Source organism: Salvelinus sp. IW2-2015, linkage group LG15 (assembly GCF_002910315.2).
Source record: "Salvelinus sp. IW2-2015 linkage group LG15, ASM291031v2, whole genome shotgun sequence".
In the NCBI taxonomy this organism is placed as follows: domain Eukaryota; kingdom Metazoa; phylum Chordata; class Actinopteri; order Salmoniformes; family Salmonidae; genus Salvelinus; species Salvelinus sp. IW2-2015.
The window spans coordinates 41,433,043-41,444,841 of NC_036855.1; the positions used below are offsets into that span (position 1 = coordinate 41,433,043).

The 11,799-nt window shown below is 41.6% G+C and overlaps 1 protein-coding gene across 4 annotated transcripts in view; it reads left to right on the forward strand.

Moving 5' to 3' along the window:
• LOC111974599 (SEC14-like protein 2) overlaps positions 1-11,799 on the forward strand; it is a 52,854-nt gene that overhangs the window by 35,411 nt on the left and 5,644 nt on the right. For all 4 annotated transcript variants that reach the window (XM_024002459.2, XM_070447149.1, XM_024002454.2 and 1 more), the window contains one exon: positions 3,857-3,996. In XM_024002459.2, coding sequence (XP_023858227.1) covers positions 3,857-3,996 — 140 coding nt within the window. The remainder of the gene's footprint in view (positions 1-3,856; positions 3,997-11,799) is intronic.

Consider the following 11,799-nt stretch of genomic DNA (forward strand, 5'->3'; position numbering starts at 1 on the left):
TGTGGATATATTGAAGCAACATCTCAAGACATCAGTCAGGAAGTTAAAGCTTGGTCGCAAATGGGTCTTCCAAATGGACAATGACACCAAGCATATTTCCAAACTTGTGGCAAAATGCCTTAAGGACAACAAAGTCAAGGTATTGGAATGGCCATCACAAAGCCCTGATCTCAATCCTATAGAAAATCTGTTGGCAGAACTGAAAAAGCGTGTGCGAGCAAGGAGGCCTACACAACTGACTCCATTACACCAGCTGTGTCAGGAGGAATGGGACAAAATTCACCCAACTTATTGTGGGAAGCTTGTGGAAGGCTACCCGAAACGTTTGACCAAGTTTTAATTTTTTTTGGCAATGTTACCAAATACTAATTGAGTGTATTTAAAGTTCTGACCCACAGGAATGTGATGCTGAAATAAAAGCTGAAATATATCATTCTTTATTCTGACATGTCACATTCTTAAAATATAGTTGTGATCCTAACTGACCTAAGACAGGGAATTTTACTAGGATTTAATGTCAGGAATTGTGGAAAAACTGAGTTTAAATGTATTTGGCTAAGGTGTATGTAAACTTCCGACTTCAACTGTAAGTATATGGATGAGCGATGGCCGAGCGGCATAGGCAAGGTGCAGTAGAAGGTATAAAATACAGTATATACATGTGATATGAGTAATGTAAGATATGTAAACATTAGTGGCATTATTTAAAGTGCCATTGTTTAAAGTGACTAGTGATCTATTTATTAAAGTGGCCAGTTATTGGGTCTCAATGTAGGCAGCAGCCTCTCTGAGTTAGTAATTGCTGTTTAGCAGTCTGATGGCCTTGAGATAGAAGCTGTTTTTCAGTCTCTCGGTACTGACCTCGCCTTCTGGATGGTAGTGTTGTGAACATGCAGTGGCTTGGGTGGTTGTTGTCCTTGATGATCTTTATGGCCTTCCTGTGACATCGGGTGGTGTAGGTGTCCTGGAGGGCAGGTAGTTTGCCCCCGGTGATGCGTTGTGCTGACCGCAGCACCCTCTGGAGAGCCTTGCGGTTGAGGGCGGTGCAGTTGCCGTACAAGCTGTGATACGGCCCGACAGGATGCTCTCGATTGTGTATCTGTAAAAGTTTGTCAGGGTTTTGGGTGACAAGCCAAATTCTTCAGCCTCCTGAGGTTGAAGAGGCGCTAGAGGAATAACCTTCATTTTTCCGAACAAGAAAAGACTGACGAGCTTCAGAAGAAAGTTCTTTGTTTTTGGCCATTTTGAGCCTGTAATTGAACCTACAAATACTGATGCTCCAGATACACAACTTGTCTAAAGAAGGCCAATTTTATTGCTTCTTTAATTAGAACAACAGTTTTCAGCTGGGCTAACATAATTGCAAAAGGGTTTTCTAATGATCAATTAGCCTTTTAAAACGATAAACTTGGATTAGCTAACACAACGTGCCATTGGAACACAGGAGTGATGGTTGCTGAAAATGGGCCTCTGTACGCCTATGTAGATATTACATTAAAAAGTTATCTGTTTCATCCGACATTTATAGCTTATTTGCTGTAGAGTGAGATCAGACTGGGTCTGTGTGTACACTACAGGCAGATTATGCAACAGTCAGTCAAGTTTTAAAGATAATTTTTAACACCTTTACCATTGACAGTGCCACAAATGCATTTGGATCAAGGTCCTGTTTGTGTCTGCACCTGTGCTCAGCTCAACATTTCCCATGGCTTGCTGTGTTATCCTAGACATGTAATGAATGGTTTTGTGTGATTTGACTGTGGACCAATGCTAATTGCCCTCTGCTTATGGTTGAGGTGAACCATCCCATCTTTCTCTCCCTTCACTCACATATGGAATACATCACCCCTTATTGCCCCCCGGTGGTTCTCAATTACTGCTGCAACCAGCATTTTTAACTTCCGTCTGTGTTTGGTCAGTCAGTATTTCTCAAATCCTTGGTTTGCTTGAGCTGAGGGCTCAGACTGTTTAGGAAGATGAGATCATTAGCCAGTAAGGTGGTCTAAAGAAAATTGTTGGTCTTGTTATTATGCAAATAAATTACAAAATTAAACTCTGAGGCTGATACTCTGGACTTTTATTTCTCAACTGAAAGTATGTGAAGCTCAGAAGCCTATGAGAAAACATGTAACCGCAGCAGATTCATAGTTGTAGAAAGTAAAGCTTTCTTTTTTATTTCCTCGTAAATTCTTCCCTAAAAAATTTCCTGCTGACTTTCATAGCATTTTTATCAGCTACAGTGCCATGCAAAAGTATTCATCCCCCTTGGTGGTTTTCCTATTTTGTTGAATTACAACCTGTAATTTAAATAGATTTTTATTTGGATTTCATGTAATGGACATGCACAAAATAGTTCAAATTGGTGATGTGAAATGAAAAGAAATTACTTGTTTCAAAAAAAGAAAAATGTAATGGAAAAGTGGTGCGTGCATATGTATTTACCCCCTTTGCTATGAAGCCCCTAAATAATATCTGGTGCAACCAATTACCTTCAGAAGTCACATAATTAGTTAGATTGCACACAGGTGGACTTTATTTAAGTGTCACATGATCTCAGTATATATATACACCTGTTCTGAAAGGCCCCAGAGTCTGCAACACCACTAAGCAAGGCGCACCACCAAGCAAGCAGCACCATGAAGACCAAGGAGCTCTCCAAACAGGTCAGGGACAAAGTTGTGGATAAGTACAGATCAGGATTGGGTTATAAAAAATATCAGAAACTTTGAACATCCCACAGAGCACCATTAAATCCATTATTAAAAAATGGAAAGAATATGGCACCACAACAAACCTGCCAAGAGAGGGCTGCCCACCAAAACTCACGGGCCAGGCAAGGAGGGCATTAATCAGAGAGGCAACAAAGAGACCAACGATAACCCTGAAGGAGCTGCAAAGCTCCACAATGGAGATTGGAGTATCTGTCCATAGGACCACTAAGAGCTGGGCTTTACGGAAGAGTGGCCAGAAAAAGATCCATTGCTTAAAAAGGCACGTGGGAGACTCCCCAAACATATGGAAGAAGGTACTCTGCTCAGATGAGACAAAAATTGAGCTTTTTGGCCATCCAGGAAAACACTATGTCTGGCGCAAACCCATCACCTCTCATCACCCCGAGAACACCATCCTCACAGTGAAGCATGGTGGTGGCAGCATCATGCTGTGGGGATGTTTTCAATCAGCAGGGACTAGGTAACTACTGGTCAGAATTGAAGGAATGATGAATGGCGCTAAATACAGGGAAATTCTTAAGGGAAACCTGTTTCAGTCTTCCAGAGATTTGAGACTGGGACGGAGGTTCACCTTCCTAACCCTAAGCATACTGCTAAAGCAACACTCGAGTGGTTTAAGGGGAAACATTTAAATCTATTGGAATGGCCTAGTCAAAGCCCAGACCTCAATCCAATTGAGTATCTGTGGTATGACTTAAAGATTGCTGTACACCAGCAGAACCCATCCAAATTGAAGGAGCTGGAGCAGTTTTGCCTTGAAGAATGGGCAGATATCCCAGTGGCTAGTTGTACCAAGCTTATAGAGACATACCCAGAGAATTACAGCTGTAATTGCTGCAAAAGGTGGCTCTACAAAGTATTGACTTTGGGGGGGTGAATAGTTATGCACGCTCAAGTTTTCAGTTTTCTTGTTTGATTCACAATAAAAAATATTTTGCATCTTGAAAGTGGTAGGCATGTTGTGTAAATCAAATGATACAACCCCCCCCAAAAAAATCCATTCTAATTCCAGGTTGTAAGGCAACAAAATAGGAAAGATGCCAAGGGGGGTGAATACTTTCGCAAGCCACTGTAACCCCACAACATCCATCCTCTTACTCTGTCTATATATGTGTGTATTCAAGATCCACTATGCTGGGACAGTGCCTACGTCCTACTATGTTCGTGAGTCAGTGAAGGTGGACTATGAACAGTGTCTAACAGTCAGCCGTGGCTCCTCACAGCAGCTAGAATATGAGATCCTCTTCCCTGGCTGTGTGCTCAGGTGAGTGGACCGATATTACTACCGCTATTTCTTTCTTTCTATCCCTCTTTCTCTGTCTTACCTCTCTAACTCCACTACCTGTCCTGTTCTATCTCGGCCTCCCTTACCTTCCCCCACCTTTATTTTCCTCTCTATCTCTTTATCTCTTTATTACCCTGCTTAACTCTAGTGCAGGGTAGCCCTGCATCGAGTCCGATACCCACGGTTTCCAGTGGTTGACCCGCAAAAATGTCAGCTGGTGGGTGAAATGAAAACGTTCTTTCAACCCAAGGGTCGGCTCGTGATTCAGAACAATTATATTCCGGGTCGAAACATTTTAAATCAATCTAAAAAATGGTTTACAAACCCAGGACTTGTTGTTTTGCATTGTGTTGCGAATTCCATTCTGTGAGCGATGAGGCAGACATATAAGCTACCAGCCACACACGCTGTGGATCAGGGAACTGTCCATTATTTGTGTGGTGCTGAAATTTATGTTTCGTCCCCCACACGAGAATACTTTGCCAAGTGTACTTTTCTTGGCTAGCGTAGCTCATGTGAAAATGGCCAACGTAGCTATTAGTTTACGGGTATTTGTTCACGATAGGCTAATTGAGTTTATTATCAGTTAACTATTACGTTACTCCAGGCATTCATGTGCAGCCTTTCTTAAAGTATTAGTCGCGATGTGTCAGAGTAAATGTATAATTATTTCATTAGTTACTGGAATTGATTTGGCCATGTGCGCTCTCTGCTTAGCAGTGGTCTCTGCTCAGTTTGGGCAGCTGCGTTAGTGTGAAAGGGAGATGCCCGTGTGCTTCGCGGTTTACCTGATTTTTTCCTGCAGTTTTCTTGAAGAATACTCTGCTACACAGGCGATGCAGCACTGTCGTTCAGCAGCAGATGATGCGCTGTCTGCCACTGACTTGTCATTCCCACTCGCCATCACTCACCGCTGTCATCAAATGGATTCATGCTAGCCACAAGTTCTGACAGCTCAATTGTCATGAAATGCATATACAGCGATGATTTTTTAAAATATTTATTTTAACAGGGAAAACAGACTGAGACCTGGATCTCTTTTACGGCTGTGCCCTGTGTAAACATGTTGACATGTACAGTTTTAGACATACAGACAAGAACATTTCAAAACATACACAATTCAACAGAAACAATCACAGACAACATCATATTGATCCTCCATAAGCATTTTAAAATGGGCAAGGGACACCAGAGTGTCTAACTTAAGTTGGATCTGCAGTTTGTTCCATGAATAAGGTGCAAAGGAACTGAAGGCAGTCCTACCCAACTCTGTGGAGACCGCAGGAGTCTCTAATGTAATCCACATCNAGAAAGAGAGAAGGAGAAAATTAGAGAGAGCCAAGATTTTCAAAATGTTCATAAATGACAAGCATGGTCAAATAATAATCAGGAATAAATCTCAGTTGGCTTTTCATAGCCGATCATTAAGAGTTGAAAACAGCAGGTCTGGGACAGGTAGGGGTTCCGTAACCACAGGCAGAACAGTTGAAACTGGAATAGCAGCAAGGCCAGGCGGACTGGGGACAGCAAGTCCCCAGTCCGCCTTCTACAGCAATAACCTTTCTCAGCACGGCCCCCGTTTTTCCCTATCTTACACTGTCGCGAGTGGCATGTTAATGACAGATCGGTATCTCAATGCATGTTTTGTCTGAATTACTATAAATCTCCCAGTGTGCAGACCCTCACAATCAACCTTAGGCAACCCTAAATCAATTACGGGCACGGTTGACCACCCCCCTCCCTGCCGGCACTAATTCTTCTGGTGTCTCTTCATTTTCTTCTTCAGATAGCTTTACAGTTCATCCTCACAATGGCACACATGTAACTAATGCCTGTCAAAGTGGATGGCCCTTCATAATGTCCCGATTTCAATATCTGGGGAGTAAATCAGATTTTTCCAAGCAGACAAATCTCACCTGAGCCGCCACCACCATCCTTTACGGTCCATTCTGTTTTATCCATTTTCCGACCAGTACACCAGCAGCATGAGAGAAGTTTGGATGTGATCTCTCTCTATGCTCACTCCACATGGACGGTCTCAGGACTCATGCCGCACTCCTGAGAGAAAAGGCAGTTGATAGCTTCGACTGGAGCTATCACTACACAGGTTGCTGTCTCGGACTCAAGTCTCAGGTAGAAGTGGTGAAGAATAGTGAACGCCATTGTCGCCATTACTTCAGCCGGTTAGAGGGGGTGAATTATCCCGTCCATGCATCGAGATACCATCTGGAGTCACTATCGCCATAACCTCGAGAGAAGACAGACCAGAACAACAGTTTAGGGCATTTCTGATTCAGGAAATCCAGACAAAACTATTCACTGTATGACTAATTATTACATTCTTAATACACATTTCTAAGACAAATGTCAAAGAGAACAACAACACACTGTTGAAACCATTTAGCAAACTGGCTTATATTCCCATATCAAATTGGCGACCTCACTGCAGAGTTACAGGGTCAGGAAGTTAGAGGGCTAACCCTTGGGGAGAAATCCCGACCATTCAGCAGACCCAATCTGGTGAGAATTGAAGCAAAGATGAAAAACAACAACAGCAATACACTTCTTCATATTTACCAGCATTACATATTCTACTTAAATCTTACCTGATGTCTCTAGCCTTTCTGGCGAGGGTGACCAGAAAGTCAGAACAGAGGTTATACAACACCATTAAGTGAGTCTGTGTCTGTTGGCCTTTTTCTCGCTCATTTTACGTTATTTGAAAGCAAAACCATCTCCAAAATATTGTTATTTTTTAAACAAAGCGATTATTATTAATTTAGAATTATATAAAAGCCCCTTGGATATTCTCACAGATATATTATTAACCCTGTTATTAGGAGGACCATATTTATTGGTCATGGCTCCCGAGTGGCACACAATTGGATTGCCTTGCAGTTCTCCAGCTGTATCCACTGAAAGCGCATGAGGTTCAAGGCATGAGGGCAAGGGGCACGGGATGGGCCGCAGAGCTGCGCACAGAAGACGGACCTAGCCCATGGGGAAAGAGGAAGGGGGGTGGATTCCCACCCCACCACACTGGGTAGCACAGAGCAACACTTTAAGGGGCATTGCACTAATAATGGCGCTGACTAGGGAAACGTTCCCGCTGTTCTTAGTGCCAGTCTGCACATTCAAACAAAAACAATGTAACTAATAATGGCATCTTTATGCTTACGTTAATAAAATAATGATAAAAATACTCTTTCACAATGCCAATATTTATTTATTTATTTATGGATCCATAACAAATTACTATGGGAATAAATATCACTGAATTACAGAAATATTGGAACAAAGTTCTCTAATGAAGGTAAACTAATTGTTGCTTACTGTAAAATACTCTTTCAAACACACACGGTCATGTTGTACAGCGCCATTATGGCTATTAGCATTAGCATTATAGCATGGACAATAGACTTAGAATTCTCCCCCTACCTTCCTTCTATCATCAAATGTATTTCTTAGTTAGGTTGGCTGTATCACAACCGGCCGTGATTGGCTGTAATTTCAGTTTTATCCACCAGAAAAGACCAAACAAATAATAAAACAAAAAGTATTATTATTATTATGTATCTCATCTGACCGTGATTGAGGGTCTCATTTTATTTATTTAGGGCGGTGCACAATTGGCCCAGCATTTCTCTCCCTCTAAAAACAGAAATAAATGTTTTGGCCTTGACAAATATTATTTTGGCCTTTATTCAGATTACAATCTCTCACTTTAGTTTTTTTGAAAACAAAATAACCTCAAAAATATTGTTATATATTATCAAGTTGATGGCACAGTCAGGCACCTATATAAAGCTGAGTGACTCACTCATGCATGGCTTTGGATCAGAAAGAACAAGTACCAACATTCTTTCTGATAGTCTTTAATAAATACATGTTTTGGTTATCCTGACCTGGACACCATGTACAGTATTATAATAGCCCATTATGGGGTATAAGCAGGACAATATACCTTTACCAACACCTCTCTGTATTTTGATACTTTGTGGATGGGGCCTCCCCAGTGGCACAGCTAAGTCACCGCATCGCAATGCAAAATGCGTTGGTACAGATACCTGTGCCGGCCACCACCGGGAGACCAATGATGCAGCTTTTGGTTTTAATTTAGAATCCTCCAATCCTCTATATGTAATTATTGGCGGAGAGTCCGTCATATTTTTTTGATATACTGTAGGCGACATGAGTCTCACTAGTGTTGAGTAATGTGCTGTTAAAAGTGGTGTAGGTCTTATTTATTTAAAGAGCATATTGAAGTTAGCAATAGGATTTGAAGCAATAGCCTACAACTATTTTAGCATCGTTTCGTGCTGCTCTGAGACAAGCATGGGGACTGGTCTTGATAAATCAATGAGATTTTTATTTTGACTGAATCTCCGTTTGGGTATTGGTTAGACAACATTTCTACACCCTAATTGTATAATTTTAATGCTCTTAGTGTAACCTTTATTTAACTAGGAAAGTCAGTTCAGAACAAATTCTTATTTACAAGGACAGCCTACTTCTTCCTCCCCGTCGGGGAATTGAAGCCCGGTCTCCCGCGTGCCTGCACGACACGGGGATTCTTTAGCTAAATAGCCCAGTACTGTAGCCTACTCCCGACCGTCACGTTGTACAGCGCCATATTTTCCGTTCCATCCATACAGAAACCCAGAAGGTTTTTCGTTTTTCTTGGAATAGAAACACCATAATATTAATCAAATTAATTAAGCAAAATTTCTTAAAATTAGTCCCATGTACTATGTTCTTAAAAAAAAGATTTCAAATTCTCTAGTACAGCCGCTATTGAAGGCTATCAAATGCTTCTCAAAGATGCCCTCTGGTGGTCAAATGGCCAGGCCTTACTTAATCGGGACCTCCTTTTACGGCCGGATCCAGGTAACTTTATACTTAATAGAAGTGCATAATTTCACTAACTGCTCTCCTAAGACAACAGACTAGGAAATATTTCAAAAGGAGAGATATGAACACCCTATCCTCTCCTTGAAGAGAAAATTTACATTTCGTTAGTTTTCACTATGCTAAATCTTAATCAGCAACACAACGTTTTAATTAGACAAAACATTATAATTTCTGTTTACAGAGGCTACTGTCCTCCACTCTTTGAATCACTTGTGTTTTAATCCACCCCAACCTTTACTGTATATACTATAACCAATCTCCATTGGATATTCACTATTTGCTTCACACTCATTAATGTCTACTATTTTAAGATTAATATTCACTAAATCGAGACAGGTCTACTTTTTTGGCCCATTGTAATCAAAGCAGTGTTCTCTCGCCTGTACTGCACTCAGACACGGCGGCATTCCTCTTGCCAAGTCAAAAAAAAATTGTTTTTAACTAGGCAAGTCAGTTAAGAACAAATTCTTATTTACAATGACGGCTTACCCCGGCCAAACCCGGATGACCCTAGGCCAATTGTTCGCCACCCTATGGGATACAACCTGAATTTGAACCAAGGACTGTAATGACACCTCTTGCACTGAGATGCAGTGTCTTAGACCGCTGTGCCTCTCGGTAGCCCAACCATTTACTCCAGTACATGACTGGTCTCTCTCTTCCCCCCCATGATTTTGCTTAACCACCGCACTACAATGCCCAAGCTCATGAACAAACTTTWAAAAAAAAACTTTACAATTGTTTCTTTAACTCTACGAACAATTACTCACAATATTAACTCGGTTGCAACACTCACTACCAAGTTCCAAACTGCCTCTGGAAGCAATGTCAGCGCAATAACTGTTCGTCGGGAGCTTCAGGAAATGGGTATCTATGGCCGAGCAGCCGCACATAAGCCTAAGATCACCATGCGCAATGCCAAGCGACGGCTAGAGTGGTGTATAGCTCGTCCCCATTGGACTCTGGAGCAGTGGAAACTCATTTTCTGGAGTGATGAATCACACTTCACCATCTGGCAGTCCAACGGACAATCTGGGTTTGGCGGATGCCAGGAGAACGCTACCTGCCCGAATGCATAGTGCCAACTGTAAAGTTTGGTGGAGGAGGAATAATGGTCTGGGGCTGTTTTTCATGATTCGGGCTAGGCCCCTTTGTTCCAGTTAAGGGAAATGTTTACGCTACAGCATACAATGACATTCTAGACAAGTCTGTGCTTATAACTTTTTGCCATCAGTTTGGGGAAGGCCCTTTCCTTTTTCAGCATGACAATGCTCCCCGTGCACGAAGTGAGGTCCATACAGAAATGGTTTGTCGAGATCGGTGTGGAAGAACTTGCCGGGCCTGCAAAGAGCCCTGACCTCAACTCCATTAAACACCTTTGGGATGAATTGCGAGCCAGGCCTAATCGCCCAACAGCAGTGCCCGACATCACTTATGCTCTTGTGGCTGAATTGAAGCAAATCCCTGCCACAATGTTCCAACATCTAGTGGAAGGCCTTCCCAGAAGAGTGGAGGCTGTTATAGCAGCAAAGGGAGGACCAACTCCATATTAATGCCCATGATTTTGGAATGAGATGTTTGACAAGCAGGTGTCCATGTACTTTTGGTCATGTAGTGTGTATATTTGTATGTGTGTATTTGTTGGGCTTTATAGATTGTTAATTTCTATATGTTGGGCTTTAGCTTAGGTTATTCTTTACAGAGTCAAGTATATTTGTCCAGGACTCAATTGTTCCTTGACTAGCACCATTCATTCTCCCTGTTGATATTTCTAATGTTTTAACTTCTAATAGTAACTGTATCCACTGGTGAATTGGGAGAGAGTGAGGCGATAGCCATCTATGAGCCAACAACTTTTTCGCGGCAGTGGCACCTGCCAGCAGTAATCATCTCTGATTGATTAAGAGATTCAAGGAGCTATCACCGTTAAGTAATGTAGTAGATGGAAAGCATTGAATATTTACATTCATGCACTTCAAAATTAATTTTTGAAGTGCATGAATGTAAATATTCAAAAAAGTAACTTTTTTGCCAGAAGCATTTAACTGCAGGGCACTCCCACATCATATGAAAGAATGCGTATACCTGATTTAGGGTACACGGTGAACAGTTGGGAGTTGGGGCCAATTTCATTGTAAAACAAATCCTTGGTGTTAAATACAGTCTGTGAAAAAACTTTAAATATACACTGAGTGTACAAAACATTAGGAACACCTGATCTTTCTGTGACATAGACTGACCAGGTGAATCCAGGTGAAGGTTATGATCCCATATTGATGTCACTTGTTAAATCCATTTCAATCAGTGTAGATGAAGGGGAGGAGATGGGTTAAAGAAGGATTTTCAAGCCTTGAGACAATTGAGCAATGAATTGTGTTCCATTCAGAGGGTGAATGGGCAAGACAAAAGATTTAGGTCCCTTTTGAATGGGGTATGGTAGTAGGTGCCAGTGTCGATTTGTCAAGAACTACAATGCTGCTGGGTTTTTAACTCTCAACAGTTTCCTGTGTGTGTGGTCCACCACCTAAAGGACACCCAGCCAACTTGACACAACTGTGGGAAGCATTGGAGTCAACATTCGCCAGCATTCCTGTGAAATGCTTTTGACACCTTGTAGAGTACACGCCCCAATGAATTGATGCTGTTCTGTGGGCAAAACTCAATATTTGGATGGTGTTCCTTATGTTTTGTACACTCATTGTATACAGTTGAAGTCAGAAGTTTACATACACTTAGGTTTGAGTCATTTAAAACTCGTTTGTCAACCACTCCACAAATTTCTTGTTAACAAACCATAGTTTTGGCAAGTCGGTTAGGACATCTACTTTGTGCATGACACAAGTAATTTTTCCAACAATTGTTTACAGACAG